Source organism: Aquila chrysaetos, chromosome 2, assembly GCF_900496995.4.
Source record: "Aquila chrysaetos chrysaetos chromosome 2, bAquChr1.4, whole genome shotgun sequence".
NCBI lineage: Eukaryota > Metazoa > Chordata > Aves > Accipitriformes > Accipitridae > Aquila > Aquila chrysaetos.
Window position 1 is genome coordinate 54683133 of NC_044005.1, and position 25517 is coordinate 54708649.

The window sequence follows — 25517 nt, forward strand, 5'->3', positions numbered from 1 at the left end:
AGACAGGGAGAGCCGAGTTATCAGCCGCTGAATGTTTAATTAAGAGTCTCGCTGGGGGACGACGACCCCTTACTGATAAACTTGTCCCAGCTACCCAAGCCACGGGCTTTCCCTCAGCACCTTCGCTCTACGTAATTTGGCCGACAACGCAGGCGGGCTGAGGCGGGCTGAGGCGGGCTGAGGCGGGCTGAGGCGGGCTGAGGCGGGCTGAGGCGGACCGGCCTTCCCGCCTCCCGCCGGCCCTCTCGCGATGTTGCTAAGGGGCCTGCGAGACTGGGCGGCGGGCGCCGCCGGTTGCTAAGGGCCGCCGCCCGGGGAAACGCGCGGCCGCCGCGACGGGGAGGACGGCGGCCGCCGCCGCCGCCGCCTCAAGGTGATTCCCGCCGGCCCGGAGTGCGGGGCGGGGAAGGCTCGGGGCGGAGGGCCGCGCACGGTGAACGCCGCTGTCCGCGAACGCCGGCCGGAGCCTGGCGCTGGGCGGAACCGGGAGTGTGGGCCGCTGGGGCCGGGCCGGGCGGCGGGACGTCTCGGAGACCTCCCTGCGGGGTGAGGGGAGGGCGGTCTGCGGCAGCCGCGGTGCTAAGGCGGGCTCGCCCCTCCGCGCTTTTAGCGATGGCGTGAGGGAAGGAGCTGGTGAGGTCGTTAGCCTCTTCGCCTGGGGCTTCTGAAAGGGCAAGCCGCTCTCACAGGCGAGTTGCCACTAGAAATCCGTTCAGTGCCAAAAAACTGGTAGGGAGTCGAATGACTGACGGTATAAATCGAGAAGGGGTAGGAATTCTCGCGCTACTCGTATTTCTGGTAACTGCTGCCGTTTTGTTGCTGAAATTATCGTTTTTTCCGTGCAAAGCCTTGCTCAGGGAAAGGCTTGTGAAAGGATAAATGCTGGCAACGACAGGCCGCCTCTGAATCATCCCCTGGGTTTGGGGGCAGAATTTGCCGTTGTGGGATGGTGCCGGGAAAATGAATTTGAACTTGAAAAGACTGCACAAAGTGGGCTTGGGGTAGAGGTCTTTTAGGGAGAAAATGGTCCTTTGAATTCTACCCGGAAACTGAATGGGGGATATACCTGCTGAGGAAAAAAACCAAACAAACAAACACCACCAAAACCCAAACACAACAAACCACAAACCTTTACAGATTAAAGATAACCATCTCTGTTAGTACATAAGTCAAGTAAGAGTTTTCAAAGCAAACTGGAGGTGAAACTGCAACACTCATGACTTGCCTTTATGAATAATTTGAGTGGGGCTTTGCACTGATTGCCAACCGGTATCCAGATACTTGCACTTCTAAAAATGCCTCGTTGGACCAAAATACTGAGTGAAGTTTTTTGCAGGGGATTAGGATATTGTTCAATGCTAAGGTCAAAATGTAAGACTTATGAGAGTGGTTTATAGGGACCTAAAAATGCATTGACTTTGATTAAATATCTTGAGATGCTAATTTATAAGAAAGAGGACTGCAAATTGCGGAGTTAAGTTTATTACAAGGGTTTTGTGTGTTTTCTTGTTGTTTTGTTTTTAACTTTATTTTAATGCTATTTCTGGTAAGATGATTGAGTTAATGCTGAATTATGTTTGATCAAGGTAAAATGTTCAGCAACTGTGCTCCTTACCACAGAGAACTGCTAACTCAAGGGACCGTTACCTCTCATAAAGGGTAACTCCTCCAGCTGGTGCTGTATGGCTTCGATTTTTTTTTGTTAGTTAATAGTGTTTAAGTCTGAAGAAGTGATTTATTATATTGTCTCTTCCAAGTGTGTGTATTTTTATTCGCAGGTGCTTAGAGAGTCATTGATTGACTTTTTTTTTTTTAAATTAAAAAAAGTCAAAGGTCTCTACATCATTATTCCTCAAATAGACTAGAAATATATGAGGTAGAACTGCCACTGGGGGTTGGAAGTATTCCTTGGCATATAAAGAACTTTAAGCCATGAATTTAGGTTAATTAATTAATCAAGGTAAAAATGGAGCTTTTGGGTTTCTTTGCAACCCTTGAAAATAAAAGTGATAAGATGCTGTCTTCTGGACTTGACAGATGTTTCCAGTTTCTCACTGCTGCTGCTTCTCCCAGTTTTTCCCAGTAGCTGTAGGGTTAAATTGACAGGACTTTGTCAGGTCACTGCAGGTGATTACCACAGGGAAATTAAATGGTTCTGATAATTCCACCTGGCCCTTGCAAAAGCTGCCAGCACCTGCCATCACTGGCACAACAACAGCTCTGAGTAGAGGGATCCAAATGTCAGAACTCCCTAGTAATAGTGAATGAGGAGCAGCTGAGAGACTTGTAGAGGTTTCTCATCAAGGTAACAGTCATTACAGCTGTAAAAACCCCCTTTTTTAAATTAGACTGTAGTCTTGTGCCTATTTGATGGGCAAGTCCTCAAGCTACTATGAACAGGAATACTCAGGCTTTTCTTAATGCAATATCTCATTTAAGAGCATTGTACTAAGATAACAGAAGGTTTATTAAAATGATTTGATTATTTTGTTTCCAGTTTGTCTGAAGATAAGCTCTATCAAATATTTCCTGTTTGTGCTCATGTCTTTTGATAGAAAATCTCATATTGTTGATAACAGGAAAAAAAGTAGCAATTTAGGGGATTTATGCTTTTCTTACCATCTTGAAGGGTAGAAAAAAACCCAAACTGAGAGCTTGTTATTCTTATATTTGCTTTATACAGATGTCTCACTTTACAAGTGAAGATGAAGCTCTGTTACAGTCTATGCTTAGACAGTTGCTGCAGAGTGTGAAGGAAAAAATCACTGGAGCCCCATCAGTAGAATGTGCAGAAGAGATTCTCTTGCATTTGGAGGAAACAGATGAGAATTTTCACAAGTAAAAATATTTTTGCTATTTTTAATACTTTAAAGGAGGTGAAATGTGTTACTATATTATTCCTGGTAAATGTTTACAATTTATATTGCTGTGTGAATGTGTATGCATTTATAGGTATAGATATTCCTGTCACTAATCAACTCTCAAAAGATGCTAATTTAGAGAATAAAATTAATTTTGCCATTTTTCTCAGGTTTTTTTCTTTCTTTTTTTTTCATTCTTGGTAATATATTTTTACTGTAATAGTAATTGATGAGCTGTTTGTGAGAGAGGAACTTAAAAAACTACCTAACTTAGCCAGCTCAGATGCATGTACACATGTAATGTACTAAATGCACATGCAAACAGAAGCTAGAAGAAATTCTCACTGAAGGCTGTCAGGCAGTATTTTTGACACCTGCCAGACAATATAATTTTGTTTTTCAAAATAAGGTAAATTTTCAGAAGGCTACTTGGCTTCCATATTTGATCTATCTGGCTTATATTACTGAACCCTTGTGTATCTTATCAGGTAGTCATTCTTTTAATTTATGTTTTGAATAAAGCAGAAATGCATCCCCATCACAATTCTGTTAAATCAGACTTGACAGTGTGACCTCACTTACATACGTTCTACATTTCTGGAGCCCACACTCCTTTCCCTTCCATGGTATTCTAACTTGTTTATTTTTTTACTACATGGGGAGATTTTTAGTATGCATTTATGACAAGTCAAGAGAGTATCAAGCTGAAATAACCCTGAAGACATTTTAATAAGGACCAGAGTTCTGTGACCTGACTTCTGAGAAAGCTGGTTCCCTGCCAGTTTTTTCAGAAGTGGCACTATCTACATTCTCTTAAATTTGTCTGGTTTTTAGCATTGCTTTGTCAGTGGTAGAAGTTAGGTAAAAGTAAATAAGTGAAATAGAACTAGGGTTTATCTAAAATTTCACTGTGATTTTAAAACCTTCATGCTCTTCTATCTTCTGAAGATGCTAAATCCTTTAAAATGTATTTTAGCTCGAGTTTAATTTGTATTACAAATTGTATCAGGTAACACTTTTGTTGGCAGTCTTGCGACTTTTGAGCACTGTGTTACTGGGTGACAAGTAGGAGCGTAAAAAAATTGGTTATAAACATATCAAAGTTGAAAATTACATGTAGTTTTGAAAGAAAAACATTTTTATTTAAAGGAAGATATATACAGTAAAAAAGCTCAAACAACCAAAACCCTATGAAATGACTTCTGTCAGTATTTCTTCTGAGGACTTACTAGGAGAATACTTGGGATGAAGGAGTAAATTCTACAGCTGCTGGAAATAATGCATACATAGCTTTCCCCTTTAGAACAGTGAAACCATGGCATCTGTTACTCTTTCTGGTATGTTAAAAAATTGGTGATCCTAAAGATACTTTTATTTCATGAGAAGTTTTAACTTACATTTAATGGAAAATCAAGTATGCTTTGAATGCAGAATGTGAGCATTACTCTCTGGTGCTGGAATATTTCTGGAGGTATTCTAGTCTTGTTCATGACCCACGGCAGTATAGGTTGGTTTTCATGGAAGGTCAGGGAGGTCATATGGCCATTTATTAGTGAGACCATTAAGAAACTTTCTCCTTGACCCTTACCCCATCCATCCAGACTGCAAGCTCCTTTATTAGTAGTGTGTGCTTTTGGATTGTCCAACATGCTACTTAAGCTCAGTATTTTGATCAGCACTGTTTCTGCCTCATGGTTGTTTTGCCTCAGTAATTGTATCAGATTTTGAGGCCTTACTTTAGCCTTTGTTCCCACTTTGACATAGAAAAGACAGAAACACAGGATCCTCAGAAAGCTAATAAAAAGGAAAATTGAATCAAGTTCAAAATTTATGTGCAGTAGTAGAAATCAGGATTTTTAACTATATAAGTAGTGTGTTTTCTGTTGTATTTTTTTCCTTAAAAGTCCTAGAGTTTTTTTAACACTTTTTTTTTTTTTTTTCCCCCCGGTGCTTCCTTTGTAAGCTCAACCAGATCAGTCTGACTTGATTCTGCATGTGAAGTAGTAGTTCTGTCATTGCTGAAACACTTATTTGTTACAAAACATTTTTAAGGTGGAAAAATGATGCAGAAGATCAAGACTAGGACATCAAGCAGACATAAACTTAGTGGCATGAATAATGATGTGATTGCTGTGTATTTCAGAACAACGCAGTCACTGCAAAAATGTATACCCTGGAAATGTTACTGTCATAAAACAAATGGGAGAAAGTTTTATGAAAGCTTTCATTCAGTGGAGAGTCATGTGCAATTTCATTATTGCAGAAGTAAAAAGCCAGCCTTGAAGACAAATGAAAATGCAAATAAACATGTTTGCATCTTTCTTGAGATGTATTTCTGTTACTTTCATTGAGAACAAAAGTGATGTAGGAATGGAAATAAGTGGTAAATGACAGAAAAAAAAAAAGAACAGAACTTTATATCTGATGGAACTTGAGGTAGGCAATCTAGCAGTGAGGAAGTATGTATGATACAAGACACAATTTTCTGTGCTTTTTTTTTTTTTTTATGTATCCTGAATGTAGTCTGATATTTTTTTCTTTTTTTTTAATACCCAAGAAAGGCAAAAGCTGCTGCCTGTTGTAACAGCTGCTTTTATTTACATTTGTATTTTATAGCTTTGGACTCTGTACCTACATGGTGAACTGACTTTTTTATTTGAATTTTTCTCGCTCTGTATTTATCCAAATTAACAGAAAGTAGTTGCACATCTGCATTTGACATAATGAAAATATAATGATACATCTATTGTTTATGTATGATAACTTTTTTCTGTGTTTGTTTGCCTTGTCCTTTATACAAATCAGAAGACTAACAAAAAAAAAAGTGTATATATTCTGAGCACTACTTTTTAGCAATTTCTATAGCTATATACAGAAAGGACCCAGTGAGTGTTTCATTTGGAAATCCCCCTCTGATTATTCTTTTGTTTAAACAAGTTTCTGTGAGTATCTCATAACAAGAGCGTAAAGTGCTGATTTCCTTATGTTTAACACGTACATGTAATCACAGACAGCTAGTTTGTCGGTTTGATTGAGATCTTCCTCATACTGTCCTGACACACAGATTTTCATAAGCCTTAGACATACTCATATGCTAGAATTAATAAATTGTGTTTCCTGTGTTTCTTCTCATTTTGCATGTATACTGCATAAATAATAATACCAGATGGATCTACCGTAAGACAGTTCTATGTTCAGAATGCTCCAAGTAATGTTTCTTTTGGAATTTTAAATTTGTGTTTTCTTGATATTCTGTGATTTTTGTCTACAAAACCTTAAACTTTTGTCTGAGTAGGTTTTTACATTTAGAAGAAGCACAAAAAGAAATTAGAAAGTATTTGTTATTGTTTCTTCCTGGAATAGGCTGATAATGACCATACTGAAGAAAATCAAACTTTATTGTGGTTTTTTACACCATTGAAGTTTATTTTTCTGCAAGTCATAAACCCTTACCTTAAAGTAACAGGTCTGCTGTTGCAGGTAGCGAATGTTGATATAAAGTTGAAAATGTCTGATGGTGAGCTCAAGGAAATCTGTTACATTTTAATTTTGTATATTTGTTGCAGCTATGAGTTTGTGAAATACCTTAGACAATATATAAATAATACTGTGGGATCTGTGATTGAAGAAGAAACAGAAAAATGTACTTCTGCTCAAAATCAGGGTGAAGTATCTGGCTATGACACGCTTGTCCAACATGTTACTAAGAAGACCCGTGAATCAAAAGAGTGAGTATATAAATGTAATTCACATTTTTGTTTCTTCTAGGTCTTTGCCTTCCTTTCTCCTTTCTGGAACTTGTCTTGAAAAAACAAATTCTGAACCGATGGGTAACAAAAGTGATTCTTTGCTTTCAAAAATCAGTGCTAAGCAATTCAGATATTGCCACCCTGCATTGCAATTTCTCATGCTTCATCTCACTCTGGAATTAAGATTATGAACTATTGCATAAAAAGATCGGTAGCAAATGTATGAAGTTCTTGAGGTATCCAGGACTGGAGTTGGGCAGGGGTAAGATTTGAGAGAAGAATCACTACTTCATGCTATTTCACTAACTGCAAATCAAATTCAGTTGTGATATGGAAGTTGGCCTAAAGGAAAAATTGTTTTTTTCACGTATTAATGTTTGGTAATTTCCGTAGATATAAATGGAGAGTCTGCATGACAATGTTGTTTTCTAAATAAATAAATAAATATGTGTGTGGTTTTTTTTTTAAGATTGCTTCCTTGGGATCTAACCAGGTGTCCTGTGAGAGTACTATGTTTAGTCAGATCTGCTTTCATTGAGTAGTTTAAAAATTGAAGTTTGAGCTATCTTGCTTTGTATTTTAGTGTACATGCAAAGATACTTCCACACTGCTGTCTGTATAATGTAGAATTGGTATGTGAACCAACTGTGTATAATTATCCAAGATTTTTTTGACTCAGACTGTCAGATGGCCAGAAATCAGTAGGTGTACAAAACCACATATCAGCATATTATAGGGTCTATGGACGAGATTAATTGGTTTTGAACACTGTATTTAGTAAAGAAGCCTTAAATAGAAAAACCTCTGTGACTACCAGTTAAATTCTTTTCTTAGTCATCTCTTCCCTACTAACTCTATTCACCTTCCTATGGCCATTAAAATAACTTTTCCTTGGAATACAGAGGCTGGTAGCTCTTACTGAATTTTCATGCTTTGGATTTCAAATTTGCATAGGCAGATAATAGCCATGATTCTTTAAAGCAGTAGTTAGTAGTACTTATAAAATGAATTTTAGTACATACAGCTGTTTTTTCTAGAAAATACGTAAAACTTCAAAAGTTTAGTCTATGCATCACATTGTTTTTGGAATTCCTGTACAAAATCTAGCTACATCATAATGCTTAAAGCAGTTTTAAAAGTATTGTTTCTTTAATTAAAATAGACAGTATACTTTTGTCATCACAGTGAATCAGGTCCTTGCCTCTTTATTTTTAATTGTCACAGAGAGTCATGATGAGAGCTTTACTGAGGTCGAACCATTACAATGTATAAACAATGAAATTAAATTGAGCACCTGAAATGGTGAATGTTGAAAAATGAAAAACAACCAACCAACCCTCCACTATTTTAGCGTTGGTGGTCATTTTTGTGTTACAGAGGAAGAAAACAAAAAAGGCAATTTTTGACTCTCATATATTTTAGCCACTAAAATGATTTTGTACGCTACTTCAGCCAAACTATTTTTTTCACTCATTTTTTTGCACACTCTTAACTTCATCTCCATCTCTCTTTTTAGTGGAACTAGGATTTTACTGTGATACCTATTGTTTCCTATGTGTCCTCAGTAAGAAAGGAATTAAAAAATAGTGTATGTTTCTGTTTTAGGAGATTTTATTTTCTGTTCGTTTTCAGAAGGTTTCTTATCTAGAAGTACACAGAAATATGTTTTATGAACCGTGCTTTTATAGGGTCCTTTTCTTGTCACCTGTCTGCAAGCATTCTGAACTCTGATTGAGTATTATTGCATCTCACTGTGATGATCTTGATACCATTTCAGGATCATTCAAAGTTCCAGTTTTGTTCATTACAATTACTCATTTTCTGTGGTAGGTAGGATGCTTAAAAGTATTTATGGAGAAAAAAGTGTTAACTCCTTAGTGATACATTCTGTATTTTCATAGTACAGTCATTTATGTTAGAAAGCAGTTCTTAATCATCTACACTTGGCTTTTATTTTCACCTAGAAAATAGATGTTAGGATGACTGTTTTTCACGTTACGCTGTTTGTGTCTTTTTGTTTTGAGGATCAGGACCTTAGGGTTCTTGTGCTCGTTAAAGTTGGTAGAAAAAGCTCCAATGATCTAAATATGTCTGTATCTTATATTTTTAATTTGAGAGGTAGGAGGATACACAATATGGTAATTTATATCTTTGGTGACTGTAAAATAAGTAATAGCCTTAAAGTAAAAAATAATTGGAAATAAAATATCAACATTTTACAATAGGAGGTTTTTCTGAAGCGGCTTTTATTTTGAATTGTTTCCTTGTGGATATTATTATTCAATTTATGTAACTTAGAAAAACCCTGGTTTTGGTTTTGTTGAAAGAAAATTGTTTTGTGTGCATGACCTGTACTCAAGATCTTGAATCAGGATAATGTGTTCTCTTCTATTGGTTCTGCTTGAGGCTTATAGCAGAAGAAAAATTGGATGTTGAACTTGAAGAAACATAAACAGTAACAAGGACGAGAACTGGCCTGTTTTCTCAGGGACAGATTCTCCCTTTTGGTGGATTCACATTGTTCTTTCTTAAGAACCTACCAGAACAGGATTATGTTAGTTTATTGAATGCTTTTAGAAGGGCAAAAAGGAATTTTATTATAATTTCAAAATATAGTTATCTGAAACATTTAAGGTACATACATATTTTGTTGCTCATTTTGGATTTGCATTTCTTTTTTCATTCATTTCTGTAAATTCAGTGAGTTTGTGTCTAAGTAGCATTATGCCATATTCAGTTACTCATGATTTAACGATTTATTTTTAATTAATGATTTTGATGCTCTTTAATATTAAAATCATTTTTACTTCTCAGATACAGAGAAATGATGCATGCCTTGAAGAATGTCATGATGGTTGTGGTAGAATCTTTGATTAACAAGTTTGAAGAAGATCGGATGCGTAATAAGGAGCTGGATGGTAAAACAAAGAACGAACGTCAGAGTGGCTATTACACAGACAACTGTTCTGACAGTGACTCCTCATTCAACCAAGTACAATGTGTTTTCTCTCTGTGTTATGAAATAAGCATGGCACTGCAAAATTGTGACGTTTCTGTCAGTGGAGATTGAGAACAGCCCTAAAAAAAGATTCATCCTTCCTATCTTTGATATATCCTAAAATGAATTAATTACCTTTCTTTCACTCTGAAGTACTAAGCTTATACTAGCTATCTAACCTTTAGACAGCATATCCTAGATGAGATTAATATGATGCCCATGTGTTCTAAAGTACCCATGCAAGTACTGCATAGAAAAAGATAAAATAATGGTAAAAGCTAATCTAACTTCTTGTGATTTTACTTTAGGAGCCAAGTAATGTGCAGTTCATTTCCAGGCAGCTGCACTATGCTATATTACTTACTGAATGAACTATTATAAGGGATTTTATGAAGATACAGGAAACTTAAGTAAAGCAAAGTAAAATATGTAACAGTAATTTTGTTGCTGTAAATTTAGCTTTGGGCAAATGGCAGAAAACATTTAGAATGTTGACTTTAATGTTAAATTAGTGTAAATGTTGAAGTCCTAATTATTAAAAGTAAATTAGATATCAGAAAGACTGATGATTTTAATCTTTTGCTGTTCAGTTTAATAAAATACACTAATGATTGTTTTATAATGTGTATTACAGAGTTACGCGTTCATGAGTCAAGAACAATTGCAGCTGCTTGCAGAAAGGCTTGACCCTGTTCAGCCTAAGGAAGTAAGTTTAAAAGAAGAAAAAAAATGTTAATACAGATGAATGTTTATGGTATATTGGAAAACAGACTGTATGTACATAAGAGTTCATATGTACCTGGGTGGAATCTTGTCTTTGTTGGTTCATGTATCTTGGCTTCAGTGCAGCAACTGCTCTGCAGTGCAGTATTTCATTGTTCATAACCATCTGGTTCAAAAGCTGGTGTTGCAGCAAATATCTTTTGTGTTTCAGCAAGTATCTTTTTTTTTTTTTTTCCTTAGGAGTTTATGTGCTATAGATGGGCATTTTTAGTTTGAAAAAAGTTGTTCTGTGAGAAGTAAAGTTACTGAAGCCTATCTTCTTGTATACGTGCCCCTTGCCCTTCTTGGTAACTTCTATGTTGTCCTTTGCATTACCCCTATCAGAAGAGAGAGATGCCTGCTGATTTGCCAACAAGCTGCTGCCAGATGGAATATATAAAGTCCAAGTTAGGTTTGCCTCCCTGTCAGTGGCAGTACTAGTGTGGGTCTCTAACCACCAATCAGCACCAGCTGCTGATATTTTTGAAGCTTGGAGAAGCATCATTTTGAGAGTGCTGTCTCAGTAAGATTTGTTTGGGATTGTCTGGCAGTTGAAAAAGGCACAGTAGGTGGGAACTGGTATGAACACTGTGACTTGAGTTTTATTAGAAAACCAAGTAAAAAGTCTGATGCTCTTAAATATAGTTAAAATTTCCTACAGTATGTTTCAGTAATATGAAATAAATTACTAGAGATTACAGTTGTCTACGAATAGAACAAAAAAAAAAGTTATTTGAAATGTAGATTATAATGCTGATGAAAATTCAGCAGTAAAACATAGTGTCTGGTAACTCTGTTTCCATTTTCCTTTACTGACATTTTATAGAGCTGCTAGGCACATTTGTAGTATTTGATGATAGTTTCCTGTATTCCCTGGTAACAAAATATTTGATTACAAGCAGAAAGTAGAACATAATCCTTGCATTCATTATTGAAAACCTATATAAAATGGTTTGTCGCTTCTTCAAATATGTAGTGATGTAGTGTTTTGTCTAAATTACCATACAAAATATAGCAGAAGGTGAGTATTCTGGAATTCCTTATCTGTTCTGCACCCAGGTCCTGTTCCTTCCTTCCTCCAAATTATATTGTGAATTCCATATTTGAGAGGTTGCTGTGAACACATTTGTGGTGTTTATCTTTTTGACCACTTCAGGTTCGCCAGGAAGCATTGCAGACACTGTGCTTTGCCCCTCCCTCTGATATACTGAACTCTGAGAGTTGGCCAAATCTGCGTAAGCATCTAACGATGTCTCTGTCAGATCCTGATGCAACATTCAGTGTAAGCTAATGTTCTGTAGTTATCAGATGTGTAGCCTTACTAAAGAGTACTGAAGAGGAATAAGAAGTTACATATGTATTACGAGTAGTCCAGCAGGGTCCCAAGACATTTTATTACTTGTGTATGTATCAGATAAACTCTTTTTGAAGTAAAAAAACTATATGATTCCAGTAGGTCTTGATTTAAAGGATTACAACAGGATTTCAATAGGATTTTTAGAGACTGGAGTATTCATTTACATATCTTTTAATGGGAATGAAAAGGTTAGAACGTCTTTCAGCAAACATGTATAAAAAAATTGACAAAACTCTTCTGTAAAATATGGCCTGTTAATATTTCCTATATAAGTCAGGTATATCCTCCATGATGATGAGAAGATGATACATAGTAATATTACACAGGCACTGATGAAGAAAAAAAATGGCAGCTGCTTAAATTGCGTTTAGATTATTTATTATGCCAATTAAACCTTTTTTTCTTTTTCTTTGAATTTTAAAGTGATTATCAAATAAATATGAAAGTTGCCCCAGCTGCTGTCATGTATTTCTCTTTCCGCTTAGAAGGTCTACAATTTTTTTTGATACAGTGCTATTTACAAGTCATCAGTACATTTAATAACTTGAAAACATTAATGTTAATGGAAAAGTACAGCAATATTCCCTGATCTGCTTCTTTGTATCTCAGTGAGGCTTTGCATTAGTGCTGTCATTTGAAGTATTTGAGTAAAATTTCCTTTAGACTGTAGGTTTCTGTGGTCCCAAACTGTATATTTTTATAAAATATGCTTCACATCTTTAGTGATATCTCAGCAATATGTAATGTTAAGAATAATGCCACTACATATTGATTATTGTGCAATAAAAATGCAGTTACGTGACTACTTCATACATTGCTTGCTTTTTCTCTCTTAGGAGAAAATTCTTAGGTTCTATGCAAAAACATTTTCTTCTTCTCCATTTAATATGACAAGAGAAGTCTATACAAGTTTAGGTATGTGCCTTTAATTACATTTAAGGCTTCATGAGCCATGTACTTCCTGAAAATCAGTTAACTTTTGTAATGAAGCTGTATAATACAGTCTGTTTTGCCACTGTTGTCATGGAGGTGAGGTTGGTCTTTTTTCCCTCTTTTTTAGCAAGACACTTGGAGTTGTACTTTCTTTCTGGAGAATATTCTCTTCGTATTTCAGCTGGTCTGGATGTATCTAACACAGACATAAATCGTTTACTTAAAAAGGTATAAATGAACGTTCCATACCTTTTTTGTCATTACTGAAACATCATGCATTCTTTATTTTTTAATTTTAATAATTATGTTTTCAGGTCCGCCTTTTAAATGAGTACCAAAAGGAAGCTCCATCTTTCTGGATACGTCATCCAGAAAAGTATGTCACCTTCAAAAACCTGTCACTGTTTCTCAATTTAATGACTTTCAACATATAATTAGATGCATATAATGTTAGCAAAAGTTTGATTACAGGATGCACAGATGACTGGTCAGTGATAAGGGGGGGAAATATGAATAGAGGCTGGGAAAAGTGGAATAGGCAAGTTGCATAGAAGTAGTCACGGGTCATATTAAGCTGCTTACTTAGCTTTTGAAGTGCTTTTTAACAAAAATAATTTGGATGTTTTATGAAGTAACAAGTGTAGTAAAACATGTTATCATGTAGCGGAATACACATGTATGTTATTAGTTTTATTCATCGTAATACAAAGAATTAATATCCTGACAAGATCAAGTTAAAGATAATATTGATATTTATGATTTTGCTGAACAATGAGGTTTTACCAGAAATTTGTTCCTGAGTATTACTGGTGCAAAGATTTAAGTGATTTTTGTTTTCTGTTCATTTTTTCCTATTTGTGTCATAAGGTACATGGAAGAAGTAGTGGAGAGTACATTGTCACTTTTGTCAGTAAAACACGAGCCTAATCATCCTGCCTCTCCAGATTTTCTGAGTCCAGTCTACTTCTTGGCTCTGCTAGATATCAAAGCAGTATGGTTTAAAAAGTGGACGGTAAGCAAAAAAATCCCAACCCAACAACCCTGTAACTTGTTCATGTCTAACATATATTTTGAAAAGTTTAATTTATGACTGTTGTTATCACAGACCTATTGTGACCTGATAACAGCCTATAATGAGCACTGTCATTAACGAAGTCTGGGGTTTTTTTTTTTACTCATTTATGTCCTTTGCCCTTTAGCACTACTCCCTCCCTCCATTTCTATTCAGTTACTAGTTTTCATAAAATTTCTGAGAACTTACTGCGCTTTGGGACTTCAATCCCTTTGTCATAATTGACTGACAGCTATCAAAAGATAGAAATATTTTTCTGGAAGAAGTGATGAGCATGAAAGTACAGTTACATGTATGATATGCTGCACCCGAGTTGCTAACCTCCAGTGGACATTAGAGCTTTTTGCAGCCTACCATATATAAACTTATAATTTAGGATTTACATGGCAATGTCAAAACATATAGTCTAACATTTCAGTGTAGTTATTTTTCTGTTTATTGCATGTTCTGCTACACATTTTTTGAATGACTTAGGGGTTTTTTTGTCATCTTAAATGTAGTGCAAACAAAAGGCTCCATTGAGTTTAATACTGGTTTATACAAGCTGGAGTTCAATACATTGAATATATACTGTGCACAGGATCCCTAATAGAACAGAATCAGAGATGATTTCTACTTCTTAATTAGAAAATAAAACTTACATGCTTGAAGTTGACATTAGGTGTTCTTTGTCATTTTAGCATGCGTATTACAGCAGAACAGTGGTATTTAGGCTTTTGGAAAAGAAGTATAAATCTTTGGTAAGTATATCCAAGGCAAATTTACTTGGAACTTGTTCTTGCTTTGCACATTGTGGTTTGAGCATTTTTTTTTCCTTTTCCCCTTTTGTCAGAGCTGTTCCATGTTGTTTAGCTAGATGAACCTTATTGATTTTAATTTTTTTTTTAACTTTCTCTTTGCTTAAATGAATCATTGTTAAATGCAAAGAAGGGTATGTGACAGCTCTGAGTAAGGGGAAATTTGGATGTTTTGTAGAAGGTGTTTAATTAGGATTATTATTTATTAATTCCTTATGGTGCATTCATATTTAGAATTATTTCTGACAATGTATAAAAATAGCAAATGGTGCATGAAAAAATATCACAAAAATTCTATGCTGAATTTGGATTTTTGGTGGAAAGAGACTAAAAAACCACCATTGTGTTCTTTAAGTTAGGATATGAAGCATTAAGGATTCAAAATGTCAGCAAAATAAATCAAACTAGGAAAACATCTTCAGTGATGTAGGCGTTAATCCTATCACATATTCTGTGTGGGCAGATCTCTTCACTGGGGTGGAAGTTTCATTGTTTTCAGTAAGACCAATATAGATGTGAGATCCACCGATATAGACAGGACTTTGGCTATGTTTTGTAAAATCTTGTAATACAAATGGAATATAATGTAAAATATATGTAACTGATAAAACCTTGAGATGGGAGACAATGATACAGACAACTATAAAAGACGTTTGTCTTGTTTATCTGTATGCATAGAACAGAGCATGGAATAAAGCATGTTCCATGCAACAAGAAGTTTATAATAGGAAGTCCATGAGCAGGGTAGTCCAATCTAATTTATAAGCATAAAGTAAACATTCAATTAAGTTTTTTTTTTTATTGAGTATGTCTGTATATTTTACTTACACTTGTGAATAAATCTTAGCACCTCCAAACTGTAATAAATCTAAATGTACTTTGTTTATGTGCTATATTTGTGATTAATTTCTAAATCCATGCTGATAATTTTTAAACTTTTATATATATTGATTAGATGATAATGATACAACTCTTCTGCAAAGAACATTAAAAGCACTGACAGCACCCAACAACCAAACTTACGGTTTAGTAAGTGTATTCAAGTCAAAGTTTTTCATGTGTGGAAGATGAAAATCTTCCATGGTAATGACAATATGGCAATCACAGATTGCTATTAACTTCTCAAAATACTTGCATGTTCTCTGTACTCTCTTTCATAGATTGTCTTAATGCTTCTAGAGCTGGTAGTGTTATAATGTAATAATAATGGCAGTGTGTTTTAATAGCCCTGTAAAATTTGGCCTTCTGTTGGTTAGCCTATCTAAAGCACTGAAACATGAGGTAATTGCAGTGAAGTGGATATTTAGGTTCTTGTGTTAAAGGACAGTCCTTGGATACAAGGGAGAATGACTTTATTGTAAAATACCAGGTATTTTATTATTTTGTGCTTTTTTCCACAGATTAATGCAGCTGTCCAGCAATGTCTTGATTATTTTGAATTTTGCAAGGCAGCACTTAATAAAAATTCCAGAGTCAGTGATTTCCCCCAGCAGCATTGTAGTGAGTATCTTTGCATGTCTTGCATTATATGCACATACATCCACATTCTCTAGGTCTTTGAGCATGCTACCTAAAGAGGAAGACATTCTATCTGTTCTTTTTCTTCCCAAAATATTGTATATCCATCTTTTGAGAGAACACTAATAACAGTGGTTAATTACTTAAACTGTCTGTCTTTATATGCAAAATGATCCGTTTACGTTTCAGGTATTAGCTAGATACTGCAAAGTAAACTAAAAGAGTCAAGTTCTGATTTTTTCATTTTATTGTTAAAGGTGATAACCAGAACTTTTCTTACACTGGACCAGAATTGCAGTACGTCTATTTTGTTCATTCACTGTGCCTTCTAGGAAGATTGTTGATCTATAAGCAAGGCCGAAATCTCTTTCCAGTACAGCTGAAAAATAAAAAAGGTAAGAGGAGGGCTGATGAAAATGGAACCTGTTGAGCAACACTTTGTCCATACTTGATACGTGTTTCCACTGCAATATTGTGGACATTATAGGACAATACTCGGTTCAGCGATTCTGTGCTTGGAAACCTTTCTTAAAAGATGGTATAGGTAATTTTGAGCATCAACAGTTTTTTTAATCTTTGATGGATGTGGTTGAATAAATTGCTTTTATCCTTACGTTTACTATATTAATTTCATGTTGAAGAAGAGTTGGATCAGTGTGTAAGTGATTCAGTCTTTCTAGGTATGAGTAATACCTTTTGTCAAACCAATTGATAAAATTGTCTGGAAGAGAGACACGTCCAGGGACAAAAACTGTTTGTCAGGTGTGAAACAAAATCAGTATTTCAAGCTAATTGCAAATTGAAGACAATTGCTCTGAGCTTAACCTATTAATATAATTAAGGTAAAACAATGGTACAGGAAAAGGTCGATACCTGTGGCACAGAGGTATTAATAAGGATACAATATATGGGATGGAAAAGCCCTTGGACATCCAGAGAAATCTGCATATGGTGATATGTTGTGCAGGTTGGCAAATGCAGGTGTGTGAGAACAATTGTAGTGTTCCATTACATTAATATCTCTATTAATTCAGTGTAGAATTCAAAACATTACTGGATACTAATTCTGAGACTTGTCTTTTGAAGGTATTTTGTCCCTCTGGTTTGAGGATCAGGACTTAATAGATCCAATGTAGAGCAGTTGTGAGGAAGAAACATCTACTAATTGAGTGCTTTTGTCATTTATGGATTATCTGTATAACACCATTCAAGCAGTGATGCATTGGTGATGGTTGCTTTTCTCTCTCCCCTACAAAAGTAACAATAACACCATCTGTCTTCTTAATAGTCTCCTTCTCAGCTTCATAGATAGCAACCTTTTCCTCACAAATTGTCTGATTTATTAACTTAATTACATTAAACTTGGAGCAATAGTTCCCAACCTGCATTTAGCTACATGTTTGTTGTTTTTGTTTCAGGCCTGAGGAAGAGTTGTCTCTTTTCCAGTTGTTTCACTTAATCTAATAGCAAGGTAATGCTTTTTCCTACAGCTGTGTATATTCAGCATTCTCAAACTTTGGCGGCCATTTGTTTCAGTGGAAGGCATGGTAAACTTGCAAATGGCTAAACTGGGAGCAAGATCAAGCCTTTTAAGTTGATTGTGAAATACCTTGGTAGAGTCCCAGGGACATGCTTGTCCTTTGCTTTGAGTTGTACATATGTTGTTTTCCTCAATAAAGCAAAGCATTGTTTACATATATTTACAAAATCCATTTTATTTGTGAAATTAAAGTTGCACTTCAATTTGCACAGTACTTCCCCTTTTTGTTTTTTTCTTTTTTAAATAGATGGTGTATCCATAACCGATATGTTGGTATTATTTATTCAGCTTATTTATTACTCTCCAAGTTACCCAAAGACAGCTTTGGCAGTGCATACAGGTAAATGTTTGTTTTTAATATATGCTAATATATATATAATTATAATGAGGCATGTGGTAACTTCTTTTGCAGTTTTTAATTTGTGTCTGTTATTTGTGCAGATTCTTCTCTTCCCTTCCTCCCTTACCTTTCCTTCTTCCCTCTGTGTTAAATCAGTGCTTAACAAAGTTATAATTCAGAAGCATCTACATAAGCCATATAGGTATGTTTGTGTAAGTTAAAATATAAACAAATACTTTTTGTGTTCACCAGACAATTATTCTCCAGCAAGTCTTGTTATGGAGATTCTGCAAGTTTTTTGTGATCAAACAGGATGTGCTGCTGAATGTTTATATACGGATGCAGTGATAGATGCCCTACTTCATCCTGTTCAGAGTTTACTGAGTGGCACAGAGGTTTGTAGTAATCTTCCAAATAATTCTTAAATCTATAGAATATTATCATTTTTATGTATTTACTGTGTAGAAGATTTAGTCACATGGTAACTTCTATACTATTTTCTACATTAGCTATTATAGTATGCCTTATATAGCGTAGGCTGTCGTTATTGTTGGCCTGGCAAACTTGGTTTTCTTGAAATCTTGTTAATATTAGCAAAAATTGTGCTGTAGTGAGACCGTTCTCTTCACATTGCTTAATTTTTTTTTCTTGCAATGTTTCTGTGTGTCTTTTGGATATTCTTGGATACTTATTTGCTCTACCTGCCATTTAAAAGGCAACATATTTTTATTCCTTTTTAAATTCTGCTGGCAACTTGAAGTTAAGTGTTCTCAATAATTAGTAGAGGTAAAATATACAATTCTTCATGGAAAATTATTATTTTCTGAAATGGTAAAAGGAAGAGGTGTCTGTGGGCTCTTTTGCTTTGTTTTTTTTTTGTTTTTTAAACATTTCTATAAGAACTGTAAAAATCTTGGGAAAAATTATCTACCTCTAGGTACTTGAAAGTCTGGTTATAGTTTCTGCCTGTCCTATTGCTTTTGTTTTGACTGAGATGACTTAATTGATCTACGTGACTGTAAGTCTCAAGACAGAGAGGCTGAGGGTCTGAAATGCCCATAGAAGAGCCTGAGCTGTCTTACATAAAGAGACTTTGAGAGAAACTAATCATAGAATCATAGAATGGTTTGGGTTGGAAGGGACTTTACAGATCACCTAGTTCCAACCACCCTGCCATGGGCAGGGACACCTTCCACTAGACCAGGTTGCTCAAAGCCCCATCCAACCTGGCCTTGAACACTTCCAGGGATGGGGCAGCCACAACCTCTCTGGGCAACCTGTTCCAGTGCCTCACCACCCTCACAGTGAAGAACTTCCTTACGTCTAACCTAAATCTGCCCTCTTTCAGTTTAAAGCCATTACGCCTTGTCCTGTCACTACATGTCCTTGTAAAAAGTCCCTCTCCAGCTTTCTTGTAGCCCCCCTGTAGGTACTGGAAGGCTGCTGTTTCCCCAGAGCCTTCTCTTCTCCAGGCTGAACAACCCCAATTCTCTCAGCTTGTCTTTGTAGAAGAGGTGCTCCAGCCCTCTGATCATCTTTGTAGCCCTTCTCTGGACTCGCTCCAACAGGTCCATGTCCTTCTAATGTTGGGGACCCCAGAGCTGAACGCAGTACTCCAGGTGGAGTTTCAGAATAGTGGAGTAGAGGGGGAGAATCACCTTCCTTGACCTGCTGGTCATGCTTCTTTTGATGCAGCCCAGGATATAGTTGGCTTTCTGGGCTGCAGGCACACGTTGCCGGGTCATGTTGAGCTTCTCATCAACCAACACCTCCAGGTCCTTTTCCTTGGGGCTGCTCTCAGTCCACTCATTGCCCAGCCTGTATTTGTGCTTGGGATTGCCCTGACCCCTGTGCAGGACCTTGCACTTGGCCTTATTGAACTTCATGAGGTTTGCACAGGCCCACCTCTCAAGCCTGTCAAAGCCCCTCTGGATGGCATCCCTTCCCTGCAGTGAGTTGACTGCACCACACAGCTTGGTGTCGTCAGCAAACTTGCTGAGGGTGCGCTCAATCCCACTGTCCATGTCACCGGCAAAGATGTTAAACAGTGCTGGTCCCAATACCAACCCCTGAGGAACGCCACTCGTCACTGGTCTCCACTTCGACATCGAGCCGTTGACCACAACTCTTTGTGTGTGACCATCTAGCCAATTCCTTATCCACCGAGTGGTCCATCCATCAAACCCATGTCTTTCCAATTTAGAGACAAAGTTGTTGTGTGGGATGGCATCAAACGCTTTGCACAAGTCCAGGTAGATGACATCTGTTGCTCTTCCCTTATCCACCGATGCTGTAACCCCGTTGTAGAAGGCCAGAATATTTGTGAAGCACGATTTGCCCTTAGTGAAGCCATGTTGGCCGTCACAACAGCTGAGGAGTTTTGAATTTACTTCCTGAGACTCATGCTTGTGAAGACAGTCTGGGTTCCTAACTTAAATACCTCATCTAGGTTCTTAAAGTTGAATTTTGTAAGTATCCTTCTGATTATTTTTTCAGTGCAGTTTGTTTATTTTTCAGAAAAGACTCTTTGTATTAATTCCTGAATATATTTTTACCTATACAAAAATATTCCAGTGCTATTTCAAAAGTGTAAACAATCAGTTTCCAAGTAAATATTTTAAAGTATGTATTTCTGTAAAGCTTAAAACCATCGTCCTGCAAAAATTTGATCATGTCAATAATTTAGCTCTTCTGTGGGTATCTGTACTCAGTAGCATTACTTATACATTTAAGTATACATAAATATACATTTACTTATACATTATAAGGCTATGTGTATGCTTTTGCAAGATTAACGCTTTTTTTTTTACTGTACATTGGAAAAATTTAGTGCAAATTTTTACAAGTACAAAAAAATGACTGAGCCTGCATATGCTTTGAACACTGATAGTCAAATTTAAGAAGAGTACTAAGGCAATACTTAATTGATTTGCTGTGATGGAGGCCTGTGTAATCCCGTAGGCAATCTCTATGGTCACATGGTATTCTAAAGCATATACAACTGTGTCTCTTCTTTATTTTACATTGGTAGTTAAAAAAGAAATTATCTCAAAGTTTAGCAGTTCTTCGCTTACTTTTGTTTATGCCATGCTCAGCTGTCTCTTGTAGGTAGCTGAACTCTTAACAAATTGTAAGCCCTCCTGTGACTTAGTAACTGGTCTGTTTAAAAAAAACAGGTCATATTCAGGAATATTTAATGCACAGTAGCTGTAGTAGGTTGGTTATGTGTCGTGAATCTGGAATATGTCATATCTGTTCTAACAAAGGTGCAAATTGTTTTGTATTGCATCTGGCAAACCAATAGCTAGAAAAGGTAGACCAAGTCAGAGTGACCCTCTTCCTCTCTTACAAGAATTTGAACTGCTTTTGCTTCCCAACCAAACCATTGGCATTTCTTAGACACCCAAGAATCCTAATGCTGGACTCTAATAGTGGACCATGCCTGTCTCAAAAGGAAGGCTATGGCCATGCATACATCTTCCTTCAGCTGGGATTGGGAGGCAGGTAGCACTGGAGCTGCATATGGGGATCCTTGGTTGTACGGTGGGCCTAATGAGCAAACACAATGCTGTTATTTTATATTTGAGCTCTGAATTCTCTCAGTTAAGTGCAAGCTTTACTTGCCTTTTAAGCAGAGTACTATTGTGTATCTGTAGTAGAGGGGGGAGGAGAAACTCAGTGGCTATGAGCAGGAGTTGTCAGAAGGATCAGTTTGTGGGCAGCTGTATTGACCTTTTGGGCTCTGTAGCCTCTGAGTTGCTGCTGAAGCATAGCTGATGCAGAACATTGCATTCACATTTTAAATAAAGTACCTTTTTTTTTTTTTTTTTTTTTTGTGTTGCACAGTGAAAGCAAAATAATAACACTCTTGAAGAAACAGTGACAGCACAGGATGTTCCTTTCTTAGAATCCTGAACAATGATACCCAGTAACCTAAAAATAAAGGTCAGGGAGATTTTTAACTCTCTTATCACTGAAAATTTTAACTAAAAAAAACAAAGTCGAATTTGTATTTTTCTCTTGGGTTACTTTGACCACTGGCACTAAAAGTAAATTCGTTAAATTTTAAGGTAGGAAGACTATTTATTTTTTCTCTGTGCACTATATAAATTGTAGAGCTACCTGTAAGAGAAGAAGCGGGAGCTGGATTGCGTAGCATTTTAAAAATAATTTCTCTTGTGAGTCCAGCTGTCCTTGATGAGCAATAGAAGAGGAGAAAAGATTTAAGCAGTGGACTTAACTTCAGGAGAGTGGTGCTCTATTCCCCATTCTGACATACTAGATATTTAACAAGTGTTACTGGGAACAGTACTCCCCCCTAGCTCATCGTTGCCTAAAATTCATCTCACTGGTGACTCCACTCAGTTGTGCTGAGTGTGGATAGGGGGAAGTTACCAAAGGGGACTTCTCACTTTGAAAACTGTTCTCCTTCTTTGTAAGTATGTTTATGCATAAATCCTAGGAATTGGGAGTGTTTCTCAGTCCCTGGGTGAGAAGGTACACTCTGGCTATCTCATGACTGCATTATTGAGGCATATGGACAGGAGCAGAGTTTTGGTGAGCACCTTTAGGACACTGCGTAAGTCCTGCAGAATTGCAGCTACTGTCTACTGTCAGGCCCTCAGCACATCTGCCCCCTACTTCCCCTCCCCTGGGCTTGGCAGCCTGGGCTCAGGGCCAGCATGGGTAATGGTGTGGATGTCAAGCCTTGAAGAGAGCTTTTTGAGAAAGCTGTGCTAGGAAGCCTCGGCAGAGATCCCCCCAGCGATGACTCTGCCAATAAGCCTCAGTGTGGACTCGCTCCACCTTCCGCTTACTGTTTTTTAAAATGACGTTCTTGTCCTCATTCTCTGCCTGTACTATGTTGTAGCAGTATTGAAGCCTACTGTCCCATTGATCTGAACCTTGACCCACAGACTTGATTTCTTGGTTTGCTTCACCTCAGACCTGCCTTGTCACTATAAATCCAGTTGTGTGGTGGTCATTAGGCTGTGTCTGACCCTGGTTACTATGTCTACAGCTGACCCCAACTCACTGACTTGGCTTCCTGGCTTAACCTTGGACCTCCCTCATCACTGTGGAGGGAGTCCAGATCGGACTGTTGGGTGAACCCGCTTACTATCACTGGACCTCGTCTGCTCACCTTGCTTGGGTATAGTGGGAGTGCCTGCCCAATCAATAGCGAAACATTGGCTCTGCCTGCCTCGTTATCAAGCTCAGCTCCTGGCTTCTTGTCCTCGCAGAGCATCCTGCCCTTGCTGCTCCCTGACAGGTTCTTCCTGGAACACCTATGTTCTACTTGTCCACCATTGGAATATTGACTTCACTTATTAATAAGCAATGGCCAATTTAACATTAATTTGGGTAGTACATTCGTTAGTCACGGTGCTGTACTGAACAGTCTGAATCCCAGTGTTAAATGTTCAAGTCTGCTTGATTACAGCCTAGTTGTGGCTATAGAGTGCACTGCAGTAAGAAACTGGTAGAGGACTTTTGCTTTGCTCCAGTGGACAAGACTTTCCTCGTGATTCCAAAACAAATGGCTGTTTGGTCCTCCTGCAGCCTAGAAGTGAGGTGGACAACAAAGATCTTAGGAACTGGAATTCCATTTCTAGCCAAAGAGTTGCCAATACGTATGCAGCAATGAGGGAATTAGCATGTTTCTCCCCTTGATTCAGGTATTGTTCTTATACCCCTAGATGGCATATCAAGAGCCTTTCCACATTCATGGTGGGAAAAGAGAAAAAGGAGTTTAAAAATGTCTGTTCTCTATCATCATCATTAGAAGTGGCAATTACTGCCATTTGTGATGAAGATTTCTATGTGTTGTTTGAACATAGGTTGTTTACTTATTTTGTTTAAGCCATTAAGCAATCATCGGAAAGGTGACCTTCAAGTTCTGTATACATAAGCCAGACTTGAATAAACAGCTTTCACAAAAGCATTGAATTTAAAACTTCTTTTTTTTTTTTCTTCTTTTTTCTTCCAAATAGATGTATATAAATTGTCTTGAAACCACTTTAATTGATGTAGCTGATATTTTGGCAAGGATTGCTGCTGTAGAAGATGGTCTTTCTCTTCTTCTTTATGGAGAAAATGAAAAAACTGCCAAAGATGATAGGTAAGAATGCATTAATGAATGGCATTATTGAGTACTTCAATGAATTACATTAGTCTTATGAGACTAATTTTCTTTTTTTTCATTTATCTATGATGTTGTATGTTTTGTTGATGTTTGGAGTAAAATATCTGATTATCAAGTAAAGTAGTAAGTGTTTTAGACAGTGTATTAGGGAGACACTTATGGGTATAATCAGGTGAAATGACAATTTAAAGAAATACTTTTTATTAAGGGGGATTTCCATGGTTTACTTGTTTTTCTTATTTATGGAGAGCTTTCATTTATCTGAATGTAGTTCCATTATATTCATAGTGCTACTATTCTCTTCTCTGTTTTTTGTTTGTTTTTAGAATAAATATTAAAAATCAACGTGACTTACTGGAGTAATAGATTTAATGTAGCATTCATTCACTTTTCAATACATGTGGTAGAGACAGATCTTGTATCAGAAGCTGACATGCGTAACGCTGTACCTAACTTTGGATCTGTGTGATCCTACGGGTTGTTTATTGTTAGCTGATGTAAAACTTGAAACAGGGCAGTAAAATTGAGACTGGTCTTTAAAAATATCTAAGCTGCAGGTTGTGAAAATGTTTGGAATGTATGTCTTCTAAGTGGAGGAATCTCAGAAGTTGCATATGTTTTTAAGGGGGGGTTGGAAGTAAAAGATAATATTTTGGAGAAAGAGTTGTCCTTTGCATTGCAAACCCAGAAGACTTCAGAGGGAGATCTCGGATAGGAAAAAGGAAGAACAAGGACAAATTTTTCCTTGTAGTGATATCCTTAACACTGATTAAGCAGAAACTAAAATGATTGTCTTGTTACTCTTCCCAACTGGACTCCTATAAAACACACAGCCTGTGTAGTTCATGGCCATGCAGGCTGGATGGAAGACAATGGATGCGTTTTTGCTTTATGTAGACCTGTAGCCAAAGTAAAATCACTTGCTGTACAAGTTATAATATAGTTGGCCCCTCCATAGTGGGTCATAGTTTCTTTCCATAGTTTCTTTTCCCGTAGAAAAATTTAAATAAGTTTAGTTAGAGGATTTTTTACAAGGCTTATTGATGACTACAAAACAAAATTTTAAAAGTGTTATTTTATTTCTAGTCCTACAGCTGTTCATGTAATTGTTCAGTTTACAAAGAAACTTCTTCATGACGACATTTCTCTCTTATCTGGATCCGAGCATTTGCCAGTTGTTAAAGGAGCTTTCATTTTTGTATGTCGTCAGATGTACAGAACTTGTGAAGGCCTGCAGATGCTGATTCCTTATGGCTTGCATGAATCTATTGGAGAGGCCTGGAAAAAGGTAAATCTTGTATTGGATTAGGAAGATTGGAAAAAAAAATCTTAATGTAAGAGGTTCAGTTTATGTAACAGTTGTTCTTTGCTTCAGGTTGCTTATATTTAACTAGTGAGATAATGCTTGGAATTGTTCTGAAAGTGAAGTTCTACTTTTCAAATTT

At 36.9% G+C, this 25517-nt stretch overlaps 1 protein-coding gene across 7 annotated transcripts in view; it reads left to right on the top strand.

The window, feature by feature from the left end:
* The first annotated feature begins 212 nt into the window (after window positions 1–212).
* Window positions 213–25517, top strand: part of TBC1D32 (TBC1 domain family member 32) — a 91945-nt gene continuing 66640 nt past the window's right edge. Inside the window, exons 1-18 of one of the 7 annotated variants that reach the window (XM_030001282.1) lie at window positions 220–326; window positions 357–373; window positions 2684–2838; window positions 6428–6589; window positions 9425–9602; window positions 10243–10314; window positions 11527–11652; window positions 12564–12642; window positions 12788–12888; window positions 12975–13036; window positions 13528–13672; window positions 14413–14472; window positions 15930–16029; window positions 16305–16442; window positions 17835–17927; window positions 18180–18322; window positions 23921–24048; window positions 25159–25360. In XM_030001282.1, the coding sequence (XP_029857142.1) occupies window positions 2684–2838; window positions 6428–6589; window positions 9425–9602; window positions 10243–10314; window positions 11527–11652; window positions 12564–12642; window positions 12788–12888; window positions 12975–13036; window positions 13528–13672; window positions 14413–14472; window positions 15930–16029; window positions 16305–16442; window positions 17835–17927; window positions 18180–18322; window positions 23921–24048; window positions 25159–25360 (1944 nt within the window). In that variant the 5' untranslated portion in view covers window positions 220–326; window positions 357–373. Of the gene's footprint in view, window positions 374–2683; window positions 2839–6427; window positions 6590–9424; window positions 9603–10242; window positions 10315–11526; window positions 11653–12563; window positions 12643–12787; window positions 12889–12974; window positions 13037–13527; window positions 13673–14412; window positions 14473–15929; window positions 16030–16304; window positions 16443–17834; window positions 17928–18179; window positions 18323–23920; window positions 24049–25158; window positions 25361–25517 lie in introns of those variants that run through there. The other 6 variants (XM_030001319.2, XM_030001299.2, XM_030001291.1 and 3 more) reach the window with 6 other exon arrangements.